The following is a 26218-nucleotide window of genomic DNA, read 5'->3' as shown; positions in this document are numbered from 1 at the left end:
ACGGGAGTGAGGAAGGCAGAGAATGTTTCATGTGAACGGACAGAACAGGAGGGCGGGAGGCAGGAAACATTGAGTGAGAATTGATAGGATTCGTGCCAGAAAGGGAACCTGTAGTGAGGACTGACAAGATGGGTGGGAAGAAGGAAGAAAATGTTAATGAGAACTGACGGGAAGAGAGTATGGAAGGCAGGAGATTTGAAGTGAGAAATGACAGGATGGGAACGGGCAAGAAAAGGAGTGTTTAGTGACAGATGGAGGGTGGAGTGTGGAGGGCAGGGAGTGTTTAGTGAGAGGCAGAGGGTGGAGTGTGTAAGGCAGGGAGCGTTTAATGAGACTCGATAGGATCTGTGTGAGGAGACAGGAAGTGTCTTGTGAGAAACACCGGACGGGAATGAAGAAAGCAGGGAGTGTTTACTGAGGACCTGCAGGAGTGTGTCCAGGCCACAGACCAGACAGGAGAGCTGTGAGTTCAGGGATGGCCCCAGGCTGGTCACCCTCTGTCCTCCCTCCTTCCCTATCCACCTCACCTTGCACCCAAGCGCTCTCTCATCTTAGAGATGAGAACTTACACTAGAACTTAGAACTAGAACACTTAGAACTTACACTAAAACAAAATGTGATACAAATCATAAATCGTGTAAAATCATAATCATATTTCGTAAACCATAGATTCCTACATAATTGCAACAGAGTGACTACATGACCACCACGTGCTCAGATTAGTGTCTGAGAATCATCCATAATGTCAATCAGCACGTCGATGCTTCACAAACATCCTTAATCTCAACAGTGTGTTGAGGTTTCACAATCATCCTTAATGTCAACCGGCATGTCCAGGTTTCACAATCATCCTTAATGTCAACCAGCGTGTTGAGGTTTCACAATCATCCTTAATCTCAACCAGTGTGTCAAGGTTTCACAATCATTCTTAATCTCAACCAGCATGTTGAGGTTCCACGATCATCCTTCATCTCAACCAGCGTGTCGAGGTTTCACGATCATCCTTAATCTCAACCAGCGTGTCGAGATTTCACAATCATCCTTCATCTCAACCAGCGTGTCGAGGTTTCACGATCATCCTTAATCTCAACCAGCGTGTCGAGGTTCCACGATCATCCTTCATCTCAACCAGCGTGTCGAGGTTCCACGATCATCCTTCATCTCAACCAGCGTGTCGAGGTTTCACGATCATCCTTAATCTCAACCAGCGTGTCGAGGTTCCACGATCATCCTTCATCTCAACCAGCGTGTCGAGGTTCCACGATCATCCTTCATCTCAACCAGCGTGTCGAGGTTCACAATCATCCTTAATCTCAACCAGCGTGTCGAGGTTTCACGATCATCCTTCATCTCAACCAGCGTGTCAAGGTTTCACGATCATCCTTAATCTCAACCAGCGTGTTGAGGTTTCATGATCATCCTTAATCTCAATCAGTGTGTTGAGGTTTCACAATCCTTAATGTCAACCAGCATGTCGAGGTTTCAAATCATCCTTAATCTCAACCAGCGTGTCGAGGTTCCACGATCATCCTTAATCTCAACCAGCGTGTCGAGGTTCCACGATCATCCTTCATCTCAACCAGCGTGTCGAGGTTCACAATCATCCTTCATCTCAACCAGCGTGTCGAGGTTCACAATCATCCTTCATCTCAACCAGCGTGTCGAGGTTTCACGATCATCCTTAATCTCAATCAGTGTGTTGAGGTTTCATGATCATCCTTAATCTCAATCAGTGTGTTGAGGTTTCACAATCCTTAATCTCAACCAGCATGTCGAGGTTCCACGATCATCCTTCATCTCAACCAGCGTGTCGAGGTTCACAATCATCCTTAATCTCAACCAGCGTGTCGAGGTTCCACGATCATCCTTCATCTCAACCAGCGTGTCGAGGTTCCACGATCATCCTTCATCTCAACCAGCGTGTCGAGGTTCACAATCATCCTTCATCTCAACCAGCGTGTCGAGGTTCACGATCATCCTTCATCTCAACCAGCGTGTCGAGGTTCCACGATCATCCTTCATCTCAACCAGCGTGTCGAGGTTCACGATCATCCTTAATCTCAACCAGCATGTCGAGGTTTCAAATCATCCTTAATCTCAACCAGCGTGTCGAGGTTCCACAATGTCCCACTTCAGTGCTGCAGCAGACTCAAGTGCTAAGCTTCCACACAAGAAAGTGATGAGACAGCTGGGGAAATGTGAATGCCGACTGCACAGCTGACTGCATTTTAAGTTATTACTAATTACTCTTTTAGACACTCTCTGCTTTTTGAGATTCATAATGAACTCTATCTGGAGGCAAAGTGAGATGATTGGGATTTGTTTCAAAATAACCGATGGGGTGGGTGGTGGAGTGGGCAGGGGGGTCAGACGAGACCCACGGCCATGAGGTGATAACCACTAAAGTACCTGCAGCCTCACAGGCCTCTTTCATGTCTCTTTGTATGGATTTAAAATTTTTTCCGTTTATAAATCAGCTTACAAAATCAGAAGTTTATGATTTTCAAATACCCTCGATTTATGCTTGCCTTGCCAACTTCACGTCTGCTCGTTAGTCTCTAGTTGTTTTAAAATGTAAGAAATTAATAGGCCGGGCGCGGTGGCTCAAGCCTGTAATCCCAGCACTTTGGGAGGCCAAGGCGGGTGGATCACGAGGTCAGGAGATCGAGACCATCCTGGCTAACACGGTGAAACCCCGTCTCTACCAAAAAATACGAAAAACTAGGCAGGCGAGGTGGCAGGTGCCTGTAGTCCCAGCTACTCGGGAGGCTGAGGTAGGAGAATGGTGTAAACCCGGGAGGCGGAGCTTGCAGTGAGCCGAGATCGCGCCACTGCACTCCAGGCTGGGTGACAGAGCGAGACTCCGTCTCAAAAAAAAAAAAAAAAAAAAAAAGAAACTAATAATAAAATTCACAATCCAAATACATACATAGTACTTTAGTGATATACATTTACCCAGTGTCATCCTGCCCACAAGGGCTTTATGAATGTACCACTGATAATTTTTAAGAAAATAATACCTGAAAATGAATAACTGATTCTGATTTATCCAAGCTACAAAGACTTTTAAGATCTTAAAAGCTCCTACGTTTCTATATAGAATGAAACTTAAAGCACTTACACAGAGAACACAACATATTATAGGTTGAGCATACCTGACAAGCCGCCCGCAGAAAGCTACATAACCTTGGAGTATCAATCTTTGGCATAACTACAGCCTCAGAGGTATCTCTTTGTTCACTGCCTAAAAAAAACAGGTTATAAAAAATCAACGAAGCTGACTCTAAAACAGTCATGCATTACACATCTTAGAGTTCAAACAGGCGTAACAAATCAACATTAAGAGTCCTAGAAGGAAAAGGTAGAAAACTTCACGCTATACTCTCTAGATTTACTACTATTAACTCCCCAAAACAACTGCATATTGTTTTATAGAAGTCTGTAATGTATTTAGAAAAACATTCAGGCCAGGCATGGTGGCTCACACCTATAATCCCAGCACTTTGGGTGGCCGAGGCAGGTGGATCATCTGAGCTCAGGAGTTCAAGACCAGCCTGGCCAACATGGTGAAACCCCATCTCTACTAAAAAATACAAAAATTAGCCAGGTGTGATAGCAGGTGCCTGTGGTCCCAGCCACTTGGGAGGCTGAGGCAGGAGAATCAGTTGAACCCAAGAGGCGGAGGTTGCAGGGAGCTCAGATCGTGCCACTGCACTCCAGCCTGGGTGACAGAGCAAGACTTCATCTCAAACAAAACAAAACAAAACAAAAAAACATTCAAAGGAATCAACTGAATTATCATGTAAGTTTAGGCATATTACTTTCTTAAGGTGAGGCTTACCTGAGAAAAGCGGATAATATACATCCCTGACATACAGAGGCAATTCCTTGAGAAAAACCAGTAAAGCATTCAACATGTACATCGCTCCAGAGTACTTAGCAGAAACTATACATTCTAGGGACCTTCAATCTAAATTGATGGAACATTTTTGCAAACGGCACTTAAAATATAAAAATTCTATATTCATGAGAATAGGCATCCCCCAAGTTAAAACCACAGTATGCTCCAAAGATCCAGGGACACACTGGTTGTTTGGAATGTGGAATCTCTCCCTCTACATAGGAATAAAATCTGTCATAAATCCTGGCAATGGCGCAGACTGGGCCTCAAGAGCAGGTTTCCTTCCCCTTGTAGCTCAGCAGCTCTGTGGCTGGTAGTTAGTGTTTCTTTAAAAGAAAATTGGGTACTGATATTGTCACATGCTAACAACCATACAGAAGAGAAAGACAAAATGAGAGTGAACCAGAAAGGGAATAAGTAAAAATAAAACAAAAAATAATGTAAAGAGAGTCAATGGTCAACACTCAAGAGCAAGATGTTACCTCCAGATACAACGGTACTTTCTCCTGGGTGCTGGGTCCACACTTCCCTGGTCTCTATTTCCTCCGTTTGAATGTCTCTTTCAACATTATCTTCGTTACACTGAACATATGCCTTAAAAACAAAAATACGCCAAAATTAACATTGGTTTCAATTTCAGAGCAATTTGTCATTACTAAGTTCATAATGAGAGTCGTGTATCAAAAGTAAATATCAAAGCATAAAGAACAATCATGCAAAGACAACTGTGCTTAAACATTCAATATAGATATATACAGGTCTAATTTTCAAAAGTGTGTTCAAAAAGTCTCACCAAACGATTCCCCTTTAGTCTGAAAATACTGCCACCTCACCTGCCCACATCCTATTTTCTTAGAACATGCTGGTTTTTCAAAACCACATATCTATTTCAAAAGGTACATGCTTCAGTGAAGTCAGTTTTGTTACTAACAGCTTTGGGATGAGGAAAATCACCAAAGATAAATAATCTACTTAAGGTCAGAGTGAATCAGCTGCAAAACTAGGATTAATATTGTCAGTGTCCCAGGAGTTCAAGGCTGCAGTGAGCTATGATCTTGCTACTGCACTCCATCCAGCCTGGGTGGTAGAGCAAGACCCTGTTTCTTAAAAAAAAATTTTAAATTTAAAAATTTAAAAGCCATCAGCTTCTTCAGCTTCATCCTGTGACCTTCCTCCTTTCAAAAGGATTTTATTGAGTGCACCAACTAGACAATGTTAAGATTGGTGGTACCAGTATCAGGAATGTAAGAAAAATGTAAGATAGGACGTCTGACTTCAAAAGCTTTAGAACCTCGTTGTGAAGTGAGACCATTACATAATGAATTAATGATTGGAAATACTACAGGGAAGTACAAAATTGCATGAAATAGTAAATTGTAGGAACTCTGGAACAGGAGAAAGAATTCAATATAAGTCACTAGGAAGGGTTCACCCAGAAAACGGGCCTTGGAAACTGAGGAACAGACAGGCAGATAAGGCAGACAGGGAGCAGGAACGCCATACACCAGGGCACCTTGAGAGAGCCATGAGAGAAGAGAGTCCCAGAATCAAACAGGTATAATCTGAATTAGAGAGAGTCCAAAGCTAGGCATGGTGGCACAGGCCTGCAGTCCCAGCTATGGGGGAAGCTGAGCCTGCAGTGTCCTGTGATCACGCCTGTGAACATCCACTATACTCCAGCTTAGGGGTGTCTCTAATAAATAGATTAGTACCTTGTCTCTAATAAATAAATTTAATTTAAAAAAATTTTAAGTGAGTCCACATTATAAAAACCTTCAGAAGTATCGTATACATTGAAATTCTTCAATTATAAGAATTTTAAACAGACAAGTAGGACTGCTTTACACTCACCTGGAACACAAGAAACAAATCCAAACCTGACACTTAGCTAGACTTTAAATAAAACATTTGCCTTCGCCACTATGCACAGATCCATGTAACAAAACTGCACTTGTACTACCTCAATTTATACAAATAAAAAAAATTAAAAATATAAATAAATAAATAGATTGGGCACAGAGGCTCACACCTGTAATTCCAGAACTTTGGGAGGCCAAGGCAGGCGGATCACTTGAGGCCAGGGTTCAAGACCAGCCCGGCCAACATGGTGAAACTCCGTCTCTACTAAAAATATAAAAATTACCTGGGCATGATGGTTCACACTTGTAATCCCAATCACTTGGGAGGCTGAGGCACGAGAATCACTTGAACCCGGGAGGTAGAGTTTGCAGTGAGTCAAGATCACTCCACTGCACTCCAGCCTGGGCGACAGAGTCAGACTGTCTCTAAATAAATAAATAAAACATTTGCACAGCATAAAGCTTCACTCTAAGGTCAGGACAGCAGCCATTCTCTCCCTATTCCGAGCAGATCACCCACTGGAGCTCCTTCAGGCACTCCTGAAGGCTCTGGAGTACTTCCGGCTTTGCCTGTGCCTGGCCTCTTGGGTGAATGGGCCCCATGTGAAGATGGGTCCCCATTTTCCTTAAGCTTGTATCCTTCACAGACCATCCCCAAGTTCTAATATTGCAGAACAATATTCAGGAAGACACAAAGTTATCCTATTAGACTTTACTTGCATTTTATCACTTAGTTAATATATCTCATATTTACCTGCTTGGTATTTTTTTTCCCAAAGTTTCTGATATACATGTCATATTCATTTACTGGTGGTAGATCCAAGAGCCAGAAAGTAAATGAAAAATCTAAGTCAATGAGCCGAAGCAGTTTTGTACTTCGCATCCTTTGAAATAATTGGAAACAAGACAAAAATTAACATGAGTAATATACGTGGGAAAGTATAGGGAGAACAGAAGTAAACTTAGAGAGTTAAATGCATGTCATTGTCAGAAATCTAGCTTCAGTGTGGGGTGAGTCTGAGATATTTAACAGTTAAAAATAACTGAGTAGTAGAAAGTCGTGGGAACCCGGCGTGTGACCCTGGCATCTGGTGATCCTGCTCCCCGACTGCTTCGTGTGTGTGTCAAGAACCTGATGTGTGACCATTCTAATGCGTACGCCTGAGCTAACACAAAATCAAGTCACACAACATGTATGCCTGGGATGTTCATAAGCACCAATTCATTTGACTTCAGGAGTTGACATTCTGACTGTCCCATCACCTGCGCCATGGTCAGACCATGTGGCCAGTAAGGGTTTTGGGCCACGCTCTTCTCCAGTCCACAGCCAATTTCTGTGCTTCCCGCAGGACTTGACCTGCAGGCAGCACCTAACACAGTCAATGGCACTCCAATCGCCCTCCCTCCACAGGCCTGTCACAGCCAATCCCGCTCCTCCACAGGCCTGACACAGCCAATCACGCTCCGCCCACAGGCCTGACACTGCCAAAGGCCCTCGCCCACAGGCCTGACACCGCCAAAGGCCCTCGCCCACAGGCCTGACACTGCCAATTGCGCACACAGCCAATGGCCCTTGCCCACAGGCCTGACACAGCCAATCGTCCTCCGCCCACAGGCCTGACACAGCCAATCGCCCTCCGCCCGCAGGCCTGACACAGTCAATCGTACTCGGCCCACAGGCCTGACAGTCAATCAACGTCAGCCCACAGGCCTGACACAGACAATCGCCCTCCGCCCGCAGGCCTGACACAGGCAATCGCCCTCTGCCCGCAGGCCTGACACAGTCAATCGCCCTCCACCCGCAGGCCTGACACAGCCAATCGCCCTCCGCCCGCAGGCCTGACACAGACAATCGTACTCGGCCCACAGGCCTGACAGTCAATCAACGTCAGCCCACAGGCCTGACACAGACAATCGCCCTCCGCCTGCAGGCCTGACACAGCCAATCACCCTTGGCCCACAGGCCTGACAGTCAATTGCTGTCAGCCCACAGGCCTGACACAGCCAGTCGCCCTCGGTCTACAGGCCTAGCACAGCCAATTGAGCTCCCACAGGTCTGACACAGCCAATCGCCCTTGGCCCACAGGCCTGACACAGCCAATGGCCCTCCGCCCACAGGCCTGACACAACCAATCGCCCTCCGCCCACAGGTGTGACACAGCCAATGGCCCACCGCCCACAGGCCTGACACAGCCAATCACACTCGGCCCACAGGCCTGGCACAGCCAATCTCGCTCGGCCCACAGGCCTGGCACAGCCAATCAACCTCTGCCCACAGGCCTGACACAGCCAATGGCCCTCCGCCCACAGGCCTGACACAGCCAATTGCACTTGGCCCACAGGCCTGACATAGCCAATGGCCCTCGACCTACGGGCCTGACACAGCCAATTGCCTTCAGCCCATAGGCCTGACACAGCCAATCGCCCTCTGCCCACAGGCCTGACACAGCCCATCGTCCTCCAGTCGCCTTTGGCCCACAGGCCTGACACAGTCAATGGCCCTCCGCCCACAGGCCTGACACAGCCAATCGCCCTCCACCCACAGGCCCCGAAATGCCGCACCCATGTGGCTTCCTCTTGCTTCACAAACGGTTACTTTTCAATCGCCTGTGCTGGTTTCTCCTTTCCTTTCTAAAGTTTCACCCTAACATTAGTGTGCCCGGGGTCAAATCTTTAAGATATTTATTGTTTATTACTCCTCACTAAGATATAAACTCGCAAGGGCAGAGATTTTTGTTTCTTTACTGTGATCTCCACACAGCCGGTGCTCAATGAATGCACAGTGAATGAGCGAGTGAATGACCCGCCCAACATCGAGGTGCCTCGGCCACCGGGTCTGCTCTCTGCTCCTCCTCCTCCCCCCTTCCTTCTCCTCACACTCCACCAGGTCTGCCCTGCTTCCTAGAGCACAGGCCTGCAGGAGGCTCGACCAAAGCCTGGGATGTTTTATCAGAAATTCTCCCACTGGAAGGTCCTCAACTTCCATTTTCGTCCCCTCGACCCTCTGCGAACGTCACATGCTCCAGGCCTTCTCTTTCTGCTTCACTCTATTGTCTTGAGAAATCAAGATGCAAACCTCAGTGGAAACAGCGATCGCCTGCGTGTGTCCCTTCTCTCCAGGACCTCGGCTCTTCAGGGCCCAGTGGCCTTGGTTGCTCCTGGTATATTTAATCAGCTGGGGTGTTTTTGTTGTTTTAAATCCAACTTTTATAGTTGTTTTAGCTGAAGGATTTCTCTGATACAAGTTATTCCATCAAGAAAGTAGGACTCCTTCCATATTCTTTTTAAAGATGCTTTTCTCATATCACTGGAGCATTTTTCATGACATTATATCCTCAAGAGTATCCATCATTTTGATAGCTATATTTCATACCTGATAGAAAGCTGCCTATGCAGAGGTTGTACCAATTTGTTTCAAGCAAGCTTTTTCTCTACATTCTCATCAGTACTGAAGTATTATCTTTTTTTTTTTTTTTTTTTTTTTTGAGAGGGAGTCTTGCTCTGTCGCCCAGGCTGTAGTGCAGTGGCACAATCTCAGCTTGCTGCAACCTCTACCTCCCAGGTTCAAGCAATTCTCCTGCCTGAGCCTCCCGAGTGGCTGGGATTACAGGCATGTGCCACCATACACGTCTAATTTTTGTATTTTTGGTAGAGACGGGGTGTCACCATGTTGGCTAGGCTGATCTCGAACTCCTTACCTCAGGTGATCTCCCCACCTCCACCTTCCAAAAGTGCTAGGATTACAGGCGTGAGCCACTATGCCTGGCCTAAGTATTATCATTTTTTAATACCTTGCCTATTCCATAAAAGAAAAATTCATCCCATTGTTTCAATGTACTTTTCTCTGACAGGATATATTTTCACACATTTACTGACAGCCTAATTTTTCTCTGATGTGAATTCTCTCTGTGCCCTTTACCATCCTGGGACCATGTGGTGAGAGACTGGGGAAATAATGTAAGAGAAAATAAGCAAACACATTACTTTTCTCCCTACCTCTCTACCTTGAGCCACTGACAGGTTTTTCCTGTGGCCCCAGCAGGCCGGCCATGGCTCCGGCTCCCGACTGCCCAGCCTCTCCGGCTCAGGGGAAGTGGTGGCTCCTGCTGCGCAGAATCTCTGAGCTGCTCCTGGGCCCTGCTGAAGCTCAGCTCTTCCAACACCTACGGAATTCACTCCCTGTGTCACATCCTTCTGTTTAATGCCCAAATTAGTTTTTGTTTTCGTAACTGGATCTCGAGTCTTATATGATCTATGCCCATTTTTAACTAGGGCTATTTAACTTTGCTTATTAAATTATAAAAACATTTTATGCATTAGGGATAATAAGTCTCTATCATATATTTTACAAATATATTTTCCCAATTGGTTAATTACCTTTACATTTTGTCAAATTTATGGACAATTGTACCTTACAGAAATTTAATTTTTGAGGTACATTCCAGTAATTTTTATTTTTTCATTTTTATTCTTTTTATTCTTAGAAAGTCCTTTCTTATCACTGAAATAAGCACTTACACTATCTATGCTCTTTTTTTTTCATTTTTTTAAAAATCCATTTGGAATATATCTTGGGTATAGTGTGAAGCAGGTATCTGTTTTCCCTCAAATTTCAAGTTGATTTACTAAATGTAGATCTAGTAGTAAAAGTTCCTCTATACTATTTTTCTTCTCTGTATTTCCTTACAACACACAAATGCCAGAACTCATCCACACTCTTATAAAGCATGGACTCCTACGTTTTTCTCAAAAACTTTTTTACTTTTATTTATCATCAATCCCTTTATGTTTCAGCCTTTCATTTCTTAAATTTTTCTTTTGAAATATTTAATATAATTTATGATTCAATATAATCTACTTGCACACTATATATCAATCTAGTTAACAGGTCCTAGGACCTACCTAACTAGAAAACTACTAATTACTAGATTACCAGCCAGGCACTGTGGCTCACACCTGTAATCCCAGTACTTTGGGAGGCTGAGGTGGGTGGACTGCTTGAGCCCAGGAGTTCAAGACCAGCCTGGGCAACATGGCAAGACTCCATCTCTACATAAAAAAATATAAAAATTAGCTGGGTGTAGTGGTGCACACCTGTAATCCCAGCTACTCGAGAGGCTGAGGTGGAGGGTCACCTGAGCCCAGAAGGTCAAGGCTGCAGTGAACCAAGATCATGGCATGGCATTCCAGCCTGGGTGCCAGAGCGAGATCCTGTCTCAAAAGCAGAAGACGTAAAATAAAGAAAAGGGAAGGGAAAAGGAAAGGGAAAGGGAAAAGGAAAGGGAAAGGGAAAGGGAAAAGGAAAGGGAAAGGGAAAGGAAGGGAAGGCAACCAATGACCTGCATCTACTTAGTGGCTCCTCCCTGACACATTCCCAGATGCCCCACTGCCCACAACAATCACTAGACTGAATTTTGTGGTTATCATTTTCTTGTTTTTCAAAATATAATTTTATCTCATATTTATATGAGTCTAAACAACATGCTGTCTAGCTTTATTTCTAGGTTTATAAAAATTGCATTAAACCATATGTACTTTTCTGAGAACTTGAATCAGGTTTAAAAAAAAAAAAAGCCATGGGGCCAGAAACTAGTTTTGCTACCTCCACAGGAGACCCAAAATATAAGGGTAGCAAAACTGTTGTGAAAACTGTTACCTTTATTACTATTATTATTATTTTTTCTATTTTGAGACAGGGTCTCGCTCTGCCACCCAGGCTGGAGGGCAATGGTGCAGTCACGGCTCAGTGCAGCCTCGACCTGTCAGACTCAAGCCATCTCCCACCTCAGCACCCCCCAGGAGCTGGGACCATAGGTGCGTCTCACTATGTTGCTCAGACCCAGTCTTGAACTCCTGTGCTCAAAGTGCTGGGATTACAGGCATATACCACCATGCCCAGCCACTTTTATTATTAATGATTGATTTTTTCATTTAGTAAATATTTATTGAGTACTTATTAAGGCCATGAACTAAGCCAGGTGTTAAGAGATTTTAAACCCACTTTTAAAACTCTTTATTTTTTAGCCAGGCACGGTGGCTCATGCCTGTAATCCCAGCACTTTGGGAGGCCGAGGCAGGCGGATCACCTGAGATCGGGAGTTCGAGACCAGCCTGACCAACATGGAGAAACCCTGTCTCTACTAAAAACACAAAATTAGCCAGGCGTGGTGGCAGGCGCCTGTAATCCCAGCTACTCAGGAGGCTGAGGCAGGATAATCACTTGAACCTGGGAGGCAGAGGTTGCAGTGTGCTGAGATTGCACCATTGCACTTCAGCCTGGGCAACAAGAGTGAAACTCTGTCTCAAAAAAAAAAAAAAAAAATCTTTATTTTTTTCATTTACTCTTCAGTCATATGTGGGCTTAGTACGATAGACCCTTGACTTGAAAATATATCTTTTATAGATTTCTACATTTTACAAATTTCTCAATTTACTCCCAGGGTAGCTCCAACTGTCCACCACAAATGTAAGGACAAACATCCAACATCAGCACATGGTACGTCGCAGCTCACACACCTGCTCTACTAACATAAGATATCAACACAAAGAAAAGTGTAGTACAAATTAAGTCATGTACCCCAAAAGACAGTAGTAAAAATGCAACTTAAAACTCGATTTTTTAAAAGTATGTGAAAAAAAAGTATGCTAAAGCCCTGAACACCTTTGGCTGCTTTCCCAATACACCTACTTTTGCTTAAGGGCCTGAGTCCGACTCTTTTGACGGTGTGAAGCTGAGGCAAAATCCACAAAAATTCCACAAACGGAGGCTCTGGAAGGGGAACTGTTTGTATCTGTATGAGGGAGAAAAACACTATTTTTGCAACACTGCACTATGATCCGGAGCAAAACAATTATAGGCGCATATAACAATTATAGTCAATAAACCCTTCAACTAACGACAAACATCTTCCATAAGCATTTAAGATATCTCTCTTGCTTATTTCATCTAAAACTTTCAGGCAACAAAGCAAAATTTACTGATAATCTATTGTATGTATCACTCACACTATTAAAGAGTTTTAGAAATACTTAAGAATGCACAAAAGATGCAGTTCTAGGCCCATTCTGCAAAAAAAACCAAAGATTATCTTTTAGTAAGGGAAGTGGAACAAGGGCATACAAAATTGCTAAAAAACAGAAACAAGTGCAAATTAATATTGAATCAATTACTTAATATGTCAAAGGGCACAAAACAAAAGAGAATGCAGGCATGAGCTTCCTCAGAAGAATTTCTAAAATTTCTGAAGATGTGACTAGATTATCAAATTGTCAGGCTGATGGAAAAGGTTCATATTATATAAGAATGAACAACTCGGCCAGGTGTGATGGCTCATGCCTGTAATCCCAGCCCTTTGGGAGGCTGAGGCAGGCAGATCACTTGAGGGCTGGAGTTCCAGACCAGCCTGGCCAATGTGGCAAAACCCCATCTCTACTAAAAATACAAAAATTAGCCAGGTGTGGTGGCGGGTGCCTGTAGTCCCAGCTGCTCGGGAGGCTGAAGCAGAAGAATCGCTTGAATCCAGGAAATGGAGGTTGCGGTGAGCAGAGATCACGCCACTGTACTCCAGCATGGGAGACAGAGTGAGACTCTGTCTCAGGGAAAAAAAAAAAAAAAAAAAAAGAAAGAAAGACAAGAACAAGCAACTCCATCCATAATCCTTAGTAATGGACACAAACCATTCCTCAATCCACCTCTTTCCCCCTAAGGATTTCTATGGCTTCCTGTACATACTTATCTGCATATTTGTTTGTATATTTATTTCTACTGTATCTTACTGTCTTTTCATTCCTTTTGGATATCGGTTTGCACTTGTCCCACTGTCTTACAGTTTTATGAAACTCTCATAGCCCTTTCCCACACATTATCTCATCTGATCTTCACAACAAAGCTTGCAGGCCAGTGATGCAGAGGGTGTGGCTCTGGAGGATGTCTGTCTGGGTCAGGGGCCTGAGCTCAAGTCCCAGCACTGCCCACTACTTGCTTCATGACCATGGGTTACTTCACCTCTGCATCTCAGGTCCCTTATTGTCGGACATCTGCCGTACAGGATGTGATAAGGACCACAGCAGGCCACGTTTATGAACAATTACAAAGCACCACACAGACATTTTAAGATGTGGCTGTTTTTAAGAATGAGAAAACATTTAAAGTTACAGAATTAAGACTTGAATAAAGACATCCTTGGAACAGAGCCCACACCTCTGTGCAAGGCGTCAGCGCTCAGCAAAGACTCCTTCACTGACCAAGTGGACCATTTACCTTTTGGAAGTGTACATAGGCTTTCCAACACCATGGTGTAACTTCGGTGCATGGGAAAAAGTTATTTACCAAATGGTTTCCTACTGCCCCAAAAAAGGATAAGGTGTGCAGTTTATAACCAAGCAGTCCAAGCACCACAGGGTGCAGCAGGGTATAGCCAAGGAGGACACAGAAACCAAACGGTACCGGCTGCTTGATGAATTCCACAGAACAGCAGCGGATGGTGCTTAGCACTCAGAACGTGCCTGCCACTCCTTTAAGCAACTTCCATGTTTAGCTTGTTTAATCTTCACAATAACCCTAAAGAAAGTCTGAGGCTCATTTCACAGTTAAGGAAAATGAGGCACAGAGAGGTTAAGTAACTGCCCAAGATCACACAGCTAGTCAGTTATCTGAAACCCTGGGGTCAGCATGGCTCCGTGATTCCTGCTTCAGCACAGACCACGCCATCAGTGCCGTGCTAGCCTTTACGACCGTCCGCCGGTGCCAGCTCAACATGAAACAGGGCCAAGAAAGCAGCTCCAGCTTTGTCTATGGCAGTGAATAACTCCTTCAAATAAGAAATACGCCAAAAATAATCTCTTATATTGAGAGCTGTGAATTCTAATCTTGTAAATGAGGCTAATGAAGAAATAACACTAAGCATAAATGTAGAAAATGAGTAACAAAAAAAGGTTATTCATAGATCTGCTAAGAAAACCAGTAATGTTAAGAATAAAATCCTGCTCACTTCTCAGCAACTCCAGAGCAGACAAGCGTTAATGCTGTCAGGAAATCCTGTGTGTCGGTGGCACACAGGCCCTCCCTGTGCGCAGCGTCTCTCCACGGGCAGCTGAGGGAAACAGTCCCTGAGCCTCAGCCGGGCAACAGGGCTGAAGAAGGGGCAGATCCTTACCTCTACCAGGACAGGTGCCCTTTTGCTATAAGTTTAAAGAACGCTCTATCAGCACTGCCCAGCTGAGTTCTGCCATCTCTGTAGCAGGCACAAAATGTGAGACAAAGTATCATTCTGCAAAACCTTCATTTGTATTAGTGCATCATATTAATTACTAACTATAATTAACTGCATTACTGAATATTTTACTAATAAAGTAGTATGTCATCAAATAATATTTTAACATTATCCTATTTTACCCTCAGTGCCCATGTTTTATCAGAAAGTCATAGTTGTCCTTTAAAGCGATTTGAAACGTTAATTCCTACTCTTACAAGTAACATTATATCCTGATGCTAAGAATTTGGAGAAAAAATACATTTCTAAATTTAATTTAAAAAGGTCCTTGTAGGAAAAAAGAATGAATCAAGAGCATGCTTCGTGTCAGGCTCAGTTTGACTGTGTCCCAAGACTTGACAGGCACCTCAAACCCTCAGTCACCACGTGCCTCATGAAGGCACTCACTGGCGGACACTGCCACACCTCCAGGGAAAACCATGATGATTCCTCTGTGGAAACTCAATGAGCACATCATCAGGAAAAATAAGAGCATGTGCTCACAGATGGATAAAACGCTGGTTGCAAAGAAAAAACAAGCCAGGCTGCCCACTGAGGAGGGCCACAGTATCCTCAGCTCCCTCTGGAGAACAGGAGCATCAGTGCTCACTGAGTGGGGCCACAGCGCCCTCAGCTAACCTAAGGCCTGGGCGCTGAGCAGAATAGTGATGTACAACTTCTCTGTGTAAGAGAATTCTTGATGTGCTCGTGCTCAAGTCTTCGGCGGGCCTCCTATGTGGTAGCTGCAAGGGCACAGCACCACCAGCATGTGGAAGATGTTACTTCTCTGCCCACCTTATTAAAGCAGGCCTGTGTGTGATGGCATCTGTGAGGGCTCAGTACACAGAGCCCTAAGAGCATGGACACCATCAGTAGCATTGATTTGTTTACCTGTCCTGGGCTCCTTTTCAAATTCTGTTCTACCTTGCTTCTGAAACAGTTTCAAAGATAACTCGCCAATCCTTTCATTTTCTGCATTAATAGCTCTTTGAATTTCTTGTATTTCCTTTTTTTGAGCTAGAGGAAGTTCTTCCATTTTTTCTCTTGACTCAGGTTCATTACTGCTTTCATCATCATCACCATCACAAACCTCAAAGTCATCTTCGTAGTCCTGCAAACAATAACAATCTTTTGGAACGCTTTAAGACAAATTGACTTTACGTTATCACTCATACTGAACAAAACATGACAGCTTATAACTTAAAACAGTCAATGTCCTTATTACAGCTAAGATATTTATAGTTCCCTGACTTTAATGTTTTTGAAGATACATCTATACAAACTGCTACCTTTATTTCTCTAAAAATAAATCACACAATACAGAACCATACACAGAAGACTATCAATTACCATCACGTGCAAACACTTGTACTGAGAATGTGAAAGTGTATGTATTTTTGTAGATACCTACATACACACTTTTTATGCAGTGCACTTAAATATGAGTTAAATTATAAAATCATTTAATTACATCATATTGGTAAGTATTGGTAGAAGTATAGCAAGCATTTTATAGGTAATAGCTTGACCTAAATCAAACCTCAGATAGATACTGAGTATTAGGATTAATAAAAAGAATAAAAAGGGCATCAAATTTACTACATATAAGCTGATGTTTAAGAATAAATGATTTTTAAGCTAAGGAAAGTTTTAACTTTTATACATACTTCAAAATCATCTTCACAACTGGCTGTATATGCATCAGCTCTAGCATGTTCTAAATCAGTTTCTTCCTTTTCAATTTCCTAGAGGTAAAAATCAAACATGAAACCAAAAAATTCAATCATAAACTTGAATATTGCAAATAGGCTGGGAAAACATATGTTTTCTGAGATTAATCTGATGTTGCTAATTTGAAACTCTAAGTATTTTTAAAACTAATATAATGTTAAATTCCTTTAAGAAATACCCTTGCTAACTTATAGGTAGGACCAAAAAGAGAATACAGTAAACATTCTTTTCAGGAAACCTCTGTAATTCTGGTGGCTGTAGTTCTGTAATTCTGTACTTCTGGTGGCTAAAATTTGTTTAAGTGTTTTACAAATAAACTTCAAACGTGCAGCAATCCATTTCTTCTCCGTGAACATATTCCCCGCTGAATAGTGCTCAGCTGATCTACACCGTTAAAGACAGAGAAATAGGCCAGGCACTGTGGCTCACACCTTTAATCCCAGCACTTTGGGAGGTCAAGGCAGGCAGATTACTTGAACTCAGGAGTTGGACACCAGCGTGGGCAACATGGCGAAACCTCATCTCGACCAAAAATACAAACAATTAGCTGGGCATGGTGGTGTGCACCTATGGTCCCAGCTACTCCGGAGGCGGAGGTGAGAGGACTGCTTGAGCCTGGGGGGCAGAGGCTGCAGTGAGCCAAGATCGCGCCACTGCACAATCCAGAAGAAATTACAAGGCATACTAGAAAGCAGAAAATACAGTTTGAAGAGACAGAGCAAGCACCAGTTCCAGACATGGCAGGGATGTTGGAACTGTCAGAACAGGAACTTAAAACAACTATGAGTAACTTCCTAAGAGCTCTAATAGATAAAGTTCATAGCATGCAAGCAGAGAGATGGAAAGCCTAAGAAAGAACCAGAACGGAAAGTTCAAGGTCAAAAACAACAGAAACAGAAGTGAAGAACAACTTTGATGGGCTCACTAGTAAACCGGACACAGCTGAAGAAAAAAGTCCCTGTGCTTGATGATACCTCAACAGAAACCACCAAAACTCAACAGCAAAGAGAACAAAAAGCGGGAAGGAAAAAAACAAAAAAACAAAAAAAAAACAGAACAAAATATCCAAGAACTGTGGGACAACTGCAAAAGGTATTCACGTGTGTAATGGGGATGGCAAAAGAAGAGAGAAAGGAACAGAATATTTGATAAAATAATGACTGAGAATTTCTCCAAATTGATGTCAGACACCAAACCACATATCCAGGAAGCTCATAGAACACCAACATCAATGTCAAAAAATCTACACCTAGGCATATTATATCAAAACTACAGAAAATCACAGATAAGGACAAAATCCTAAAAGAAGCCAGATGGGGGGAAAAAAAACTTTACTGAGGAACATAGATAAGAATTACAGGCCGGGCATGGCGGCTCACACCTATAATCCCTGCACTTTGGGAGGCTGAGGCAGGTAGATCTTCTGAGGTCAGGAGTTTGAGACTAGCCTAACCAACATGGTGAAACCCCATCTCTACAAAAACACAAAAATCAGCTGGGCACGGTAGTGCTCGCCTATAATCCCAGCTACTCAGAAGGCTGAAGCAGGAGAATCACTTGAACCTGGGAGGCAGAGGTTGCAGTGAGCTGAAATCACACCATTGCACTACAGCCTAGGCAACGAGAGCGAAACTCCATCTCAAAAAAAAAAGAGAATTACATTCAACTTCTCAGATATCATGAAGCAAGAAGACAGCATAGAGAAATGTTTAAAGTACTGACAGAAAAATATTCACCAGCCCAAAATTACACATATACTCTACAAAATTATCCTTCCAAAGTGAAGGAGAAATAAAGACTTTCAAACAAAATTGAGGGAATTTGTTGCCAGTAGACCTGTCTTGCAAGCAACATAAAAAGAAGTTCTTCAGAAAGAAGGTGTATTAGTCCGTTTTCACGCTGCTGATAAAGACATACCCGAGACTGGGAAGAAAAAGAGGTTTAATTGGACTTCCAGTTCCACATGGCTGGGGAGGCCCCAGAATCATGGCAGGAGGCAAAAGGCACTTCTTACATGGCGGCAGCAAGAGAAAATGAGGAAGAGGCAAAAGTGGAAACCCCTGATAAACCCATCATATCTCATGAAACTTATTCACTATCACAAGAATAGCACGGGAAAGACCAGGCCCCATGATTCAATTACCTCCCCTGGGTCCTTCCCACAACATGTGGGAATTCTGGGAGATACAATTCAAGCTGAGATTTGGGTGGGGACACAGCCAAACCACATCAGAAAGAAAATAATATAGGTCAGAAACGTGGGTCAACATAAAAAAAAGAAAAGTATGGAAGAAAAAATAAATAAAGGGAAACAACTTTTCCTTTTCTATTTGTTAATTGATCTAAACAGTTTGTTCAGAATAATAGTAACAAAAATGCATTCAATTACATATGCTTAGGTATTTATTCGTGTGTGTGTGTGTGTTTGTGTACGCATATGTACAGTTAGCCCTCCTTATCTGTGGGTTCTACATCCATAGATTCAACCAACCACAAACCAAAAATATTTGGAAAAATAAAAATAAAAAATAATACAAATTTTAAAATACAGTATAACAACTATTTACATAGCATTTACATTGTATTAGGTTTTATAAGCAATCTAGAGATGACTTAAAGTACATGGAAGAACATGCATAGGTTATATGCAAATCCTATGCCATTTTATTTAAGGAACTTGAGCGTTTACAGATTTTAGTATCCACAGGGGGTCCAAGAACCAACCCTGTGCCAATACCAAGGGATTACATGCTTATGTCGGCTTATACACAAGTAAAATGAATGACAGCAAGGATACAAGGAAGGGGAGTGGTACAGTCTTATTTAAAAGTGGACTTGGATTGATTGTAAATGTATTAAAACCACTTTAAAAAGTTAAAAAAAAAAAAAAACCTTTAACTGATATGCTAAGATAGTAGAGAAAACAGAATCATAAAATGTTCCATTAAAACCACAAAAGGCAAAAAAAGAATGAAAGACAAAAACAGGAACAAATAACAAGGGCAACAAATAAAAAATAGTGACAAATATGGTAGACACTAATCCAATATATCAATAATCACTTTGAACATCAATGATCTACATGTACCAATCACAAGACAGAGATTGTCAGAGAGGATCAAAAAACAAGATCCATCTACTTATTGTCTTCAAGAAACCCAAATGAAGAAAAATATACCATGCTCATGCTAATCAAAAGAAAGCAAAAGTTATTATATTAATTTCTGACACAGCAGACTTCAAAGTAAAGAGAGTCAACATGAATAAAGAAGGGCATTACGCAATGATAAAGATGCCAATTTTATGTCTTTAATGAAATACATAACAGTCCTTAATATGTATGTGCCTAACAACAGAGTGTCAAACTATTTATGTCAAAAACTAATAGAACTGCAAGAAGAAATAGATGAATCCACTATTATAGCTGGAGACTTCAACATCTCCCTATCAGAAATGGACAGATCCAACAGGCAGAAAATGAGTAAGAATATAGCTGAACTCCACGGCACCATCAGTGAACTGGGTGTACGGGGCAGCTTTAGACTGCTTCACCCAACAGCAGCAGAATACACATTCTTATCAAGCTCGCATATAACACTCACCATGATAGCCCACATTCTGGGCCATAAAACACATCTTAACAAATATAAAAGAACAGAAATTATACATCTGCTCTCAGAGCACAATGGAATCACATTAGAAATCAGTAACAGAAAAATAACTGGAAAATTCCACAATATATGAAGATTAAACAACATATTTCTAAATAACACAGAGGCTCCAAAACACATCTCAGAAATGTAAAAGCATTTTGAACTAAATACAAATGAAAACAAACTTATCGGAATTTGTGGAATGCAAACAAAAGCAGTGCTTAGAGGGCAATTTATAGTGTTGAATGCATATATTAGAAAAGAAGAAAGATCTAAAATCAATCATCTAAGTTTCGAGCTTGGATTAACTAGAAAAACGAGCAAATTAAATCTGAAGTAAGCAGAAAAAAGAAATATTAAAGCAGAAATCAATAAAATTAAAAATAGGAAATCAACAGAGAAAAATCAATGAAATCAAAAGTTGGCTTTTTTGAAAATATTGATAAATCAGTACACTTCCAGGCCAAGCTAACTAAGGGAAAAAGAGAGCAGACCCAAATTATTAGCATCAGAAAAGTAAGAGGGGACATCACTGCAGATCCCATGACGTTAAAAGGATAATCTAGTAATACCACGAACAGCTCTATGCCCATAAATCTGATGACCTAGTAAAATGGGCCAGTTTCATGAAAGACACAGTTGCTAAAACTCACACTAGAAGAAACAGAGAATTTAATAGGCCTATACCTCTTAAAGAAATCGAGTCAATAATAACCTTCTAAAAAAGAAAACACAAGGCCCAGCTAGTGCTAGAAAGCACTAGCACTGGTGAATTCTACCAAACATTTAATAAAGAAATTATACAATTCTTACCTGGGCACAGTGGTTCACACCTGTAATCTCAGCACTTTGGGAGGCCAAGGCAGTCAGATCTGAGATGGGTGAATCACCTGAGGTCAGGAGTTTGAGACTAGCCTGGCCAACATGCTGAAACCCCGTCTCTACTAAAAATACAAAAATTAACTGGGTGTGGTGGCAGGCACCTGTAGTCCCAGCTACTCGGGAGGCTGAGTCAGGAGGATCGCTTGCACCCGGGAGACAGAGGTCGCAGCAAACCAAGATCACAGCACTGCACTTTAGCCTGGGAGACAGAGCAAGACTCTGTCTCAAAAAAAAAAAAAAAGAAATTACACAATACTTTACACTCTCTTTCAGGGGACAGAGGCAGAAAGAATACTTCCTTAATCATTGTACAAGGCCAGTATGATCCAGATAAAGATATTACAAGAAAAAAAAAACAAGCTACAGAACAATATCATTCATGAATACAGATGCAAAAATCTGCAACGAAATTGTACCAAATCGAAGCTAACAATATATACAAAGAATTACACAGGGCCAGGCACAGTGGCTCACACCTGTAATCCCAGCACTTTGGGAGGCCAAGGCAGTAAGATCACTTGAGCCCAGGAGTTCAAGACCAGCCTGGGTGAGATCTTAAGACCCTGCCTCTACAAAAAATTTAAAAACTAGCTGGGCATGGCGGCTCATGCCTGTAGTTCCAGCTACTCAGGAGGCTGAGGTGGTAAGATTGCTTGAGCATGAGAGGTTGAGGCTACAATGAGCCGTGATCACCCTACTGCACTTGAGTCTGAGCAACAGAGTAACACCCTGCCTCAAAAAAATAAAAGATAAAAAATGAAAAGAATCATACGCCACAATCAGCTGGCATTTATCCCAAGTATGCAAGCCTGCTTTGACATTCAAGGATCAATTAATGTAACCCATCAAATCAACAGGCTAAGAGAGAAAAATAATGAGATCATATCCATAAATGGAGAAAAAACATTTAACAAAATCCAACAACCATTAATGATAAAACTCTTAGTAAACTAGGAATAGAGAGAAATTTCCTCAACTTGATAAAGAACATCTACAAAAAAAAATACAGCTAATATCATACCTAAGTGAGAAACTCAAAGTTTTCCCACTACGATTGAAAACAAAAGAATATATCATCTCATCACTCCTTGTCAGCATCATGCTGGAAGTTCTAACTAATGAAATAAGAAAAGGAAATAAAAAGTATACTGATTGGGAAGGAAGAAATTAAAATTTCTTCACAGATAATATGATAGTCTATGCAGAAAATCTGAAAGAACTGAACAACAATAACAAAAAAACCAACTGGAAATAATAAGCAAGGTCACAGAACACAGGGTGAGTACACAAAAGTCAATTTCTTTCCTATATACCAGCAAGGAACAAGTAGAATCTGAAATTAAAAACACATTATTACTTATATTAGCACCCTCAAAACTCAAATAGGTATCAATCTAACAAAACAAGTACAAGATCTCTATGAGGAAAACTATAAAGCTCTGCTAAGCAAAACAAAGAACTAAATAAAGGGAGAGATATTCCATGTTCACAAATAAGGCTCAAATCTGTCAAGACGTCAGTTTTTCCCACCTCGACCTATAGCATGCAATCTCAATCGAAGTTTCAGAATTGTATGAATATTGACAAACCAGCTCTAAAGTTACATGTAGAGGCGGAAGATCCAGAATAATCAACACAACATTGAAGGAGAACAAAGTTGGAGAACTGACATGACCTGATGTCAAGACCCACTACAAAGCTATAGCAATCAAGACAGTGTGTACTGGCGAAAAGACTGGACAAATAGATGAATGCAACAGAACAAAAAGCCCAGAAGTAGACCCACATAAATATGTCAACTGATGTTTGAAAAGGGAGCAACAGCAATACAGTACAATGAATGAAAGATAGACTCTACAAAAAATGGTTCTGGAACAAATAAACAGTCACATGATAACCTAGACAAAGACCTTACACCCTTCAAGAAAACACACTCAAAACAGATCACAGACTTAAGTGTAAAATGCGAAACTATAAACTCTTAGGAAATAGCACAGGACAAATTTAGATGACTTTAGGTATGGAGATGACTTTTTAGATACAACACCAAAAGCATAATCTATGAAAGAAAAAATTGATAAGCTGGACTTCATTAGAATTAAAAACTTCTGTAAGAGACAATGTCAACATGAAGAGAAGACAAGTCACAGACTGACAGAAAATATTTGCAAAAGACAACTGATAAAGGAGTGTTATCCAAAATACATATAGAACTCCTAAAACTCAACAATTAAAAAAATGGGTTGAAGACCTTAACAGACATCCCACTAAACAAGATATACAGATGGCAAACAAATATACGAAAAGATGCTCCACATCATACGTCACCAGGAAAATGTAAATTAAAAGGACGGTGAGATACCACTACCCACCTAACCAGAACACCCACAACACCAAATGCAGGGGAGGATGTGGAGCTACAGGAACTCTCACTCATTGCTGGAGAAAGTAAAATCCTACGGCCACTGTGGAGGACAGCTTGGCAATTTACTAACAAAACTAAACATACTCTTATCATATGATCCAGCAATCACACTCCTTGGTAGTTACCCAATAGAGTCGGAAACATGTTCACACAAAAACCTGCACACAGATATTTACAGCAGATTTATTCATACTTGCCAAAACCTGGAAGCAACCAAGATGTCCTCCAGTTAGTGAGTGGGTAGCCTGCAGTATATCCCTACAATGGATATTATTCAGCACTAGGAGAAATGAGTTATTAAACCTTGAAGAGACACAGACGGACCTTAAAATGCATATCGCTAAGTGAAAGAAGTCAATCTGGAAAAGGTCACAAACAGTATGATTCCAATCACAGACAATCTGCAACTTACAATGATTCAACGTATGATTTTTTTTTACTTTACAATGGTGCGAAAGTAAAACGCACTGAGTGGAAACTGTACTTTGAATTTTGTTTTTTTCCTGGACTAGCGACATGCAGTATGATATGCAGAAGGATATGCGGTAGGATATGCACCATGATATATGGTGTGACATGCAGTACGATATGCGGTACAATACATGTTAGGCTATGCACTATAATATATGGTATGATATACGGTGTGACATGCGGTACAATATGCGGTACGATATGTACTATGATATACGGTATGATATACAGTATGATATATGGTGTGACATGCGGTACAATATGTGGTAGGATATGCACTATGATATATGGTATGATATATGGTGTGACACGCAGTACGATATGCAGTAGTATATGCACTGTGATATACGGTATGATACGTGGTGTGACATGCAGTACAATATGCGGTACGATATGTGGTAGAATATGCACTATGATATACGGTATGCTATACGGTGTGACATGCGGTATAATATGTGGTACAATACGTGGTAGGATATGCACTATGATATATGGTATGATATACAGTGTGACATGTGGTACAATATGTGGTACGATATGTGGTAGGATATGCACTGATATACGGTATGATATATGGTGTGACATGTGGTACAATATGCAGAAGGATATGCACTATGATATATGGTATGATATACGGTGTGACACAGGGGTACAATATGCGGTAGGTTATGCACTGTGATATATGGTACGATATGCAGTGTGACGTGCAGTACAATATGCGGTACGATATGCAGTAGGATATGCACTATGATATACGGTATGATATACGGTGTGACATGCAGTACAATATACGGTACAATATGCAGTAGGCTATGCACTGTGATATACAGTACGATATGTGGTGTGACATGCAGTACAATATGCGGTACAATATGCGGTCGGATAGGCACCATGATATACGGTGTGACATACGGTACAATATGCAGCATGATTATGCAGTAGGATATGCACTGTGATATACGGTACGATATGCGGTGTGACATGCAGTACAATATGTGGTATGATATGTGGTACGATACTGTTATGATGCTGGCAGCAGCAGCAGCCACACCTCCCAGGCAGCCACGTGACCAAGAGGCTGAACAACCAACACTCTACAATGTGCTGCAGTCAATACATTATATGAGATATTAAACACCTTATTACAAAATAGGTTTTGTGTCAAATGATTTTGCCAACTGTAAGATAAGTGTTTGGAGCACATTTAAGGTAGGCTGGGCTAAGCTTCGGTAGTTTAGGCATATTAAATGCATTTTCAAATCACGATACTTTCAACTTACTATGGGTTTACTGGGATGTAACCCTGTCATACGTTGAGGAGTGGCTGTATAAGACACTCCGGAAAGGGCAAAGCTATACAGACACAGACAAGATCAGTGATTACCACGAATAAGGGGGAAGGGAGGGATGAAGAGTCGGAGCACAGGGGTTTTTAGGGCAGTGCAACCACTCTGCATGATGCCCTGTGGTGGATCCACATCACGGCCCATTTGCCCAAACCCACAGAATGTTTAAGGCCAAGAGCGAACCCTAACATAAATCTTGGACTTCGATGATAATGACACATCGATGTAGGCTTCACTCTGCCAGGGTATGTTGATAATGGGGGAGGTTATTCATGTGTGGGGGCGAGGGAGTATATGGGAAATCTTTGTGTCTTCCTGTCAATATATTTTTTTTTGAGATGGAGTTTTGCTCTCGTTGCCCAGGCCTGAGTACAACGGCTCAATCTCAGCTCACTGCAACCTCCACCTCCTGGGTTCAAGCAATTCTCCTGCCTCAGCCTCCTGAGTAGCTGGGATTACAGGTGCCCGCCACCACGCCCCACTAATTTTGTATTTTTAGTAGAGATGGGGTTTCGCCATGTTGGCCAGGTTGGTCTCGAACTTCTGACCTCAGGTGATCTGCCCACCTCGGCCTCCCAAAGTACTGGGATTACAGGGGTGAGCCTACGCCTAGCCCCTTCCTCTCAATTTTGATGGAAACATAAAACTGCTCTAAAAAAAAAAATAAAGTCTTAGCCAGGAGTAGTGTCTTATGCCTAT

The 26218-nt window shown here is 41.9% G+C and overlaps 1 protein-coding gene across 23 annotated transcripts in view; it reads right to left on the bottom strand.

Moving 5' to 3' along the window:
- The window catches only part of DYNC2I1 (dynein 2 intermediate chain 1), a 140740-nt gene that overhangs the window by 45333 nt on the left and 69189 nt on the right, over positions 1 to 26218 (bottom strand). For all 23 annotated transcript variants that reach the window (XR_013415768.1, XR_013415767.1, XM_077997833.1 and 20 more), the window contains 6 exons: positions 16679 to 16756; positions 15903 to 16122; positions 12449 to 12551; positions 6515 to 6644; positions 4384 to 4495; positions 3156 to 3244 (listed from right to left, as the gene is read on the bottom strand). Coding sequence is in view for 21 of the 23 variants with exons in the window: in XM_077997833.1 (XP_077853959.1) it covers positions 3156 to 3244; positions 4384 to 4495; positions 6515 to 6644; positions 12449 to 12551; positions 15903 to 16122; positions 16679 to 16756 (732 nt within the window). In the remaining 2 variants the exon portion in view is untranslated. The remainder of the gene's footprint in view (positions 1 to 3155; positions 3245 to 4383; positions 4496 to 6514; positions 6645 to 12448; positions 12552 to 15902; positions 16123 to 16678; positions 16757 to 26218) is intronic.

This window comes from Macaca mulatta, chromosome 3 (genome assembly GCF_049350105.2).
Source record: "Macaca mulatta isolate MMU2019108-1 chromosome 3, T2T-MMU8v2.0, whole genome shotgun sequence".
In the NCBI taxonomy this organism is placed as follows: Eukaryota; Metazoa; Chordata; class Mammalia; order Primates; family Cercopithecidae; genus Macaca; species Macaca mulatta.
This window is presented reverse-complemented; position numbering and strand designations above follow the sequence as displayed.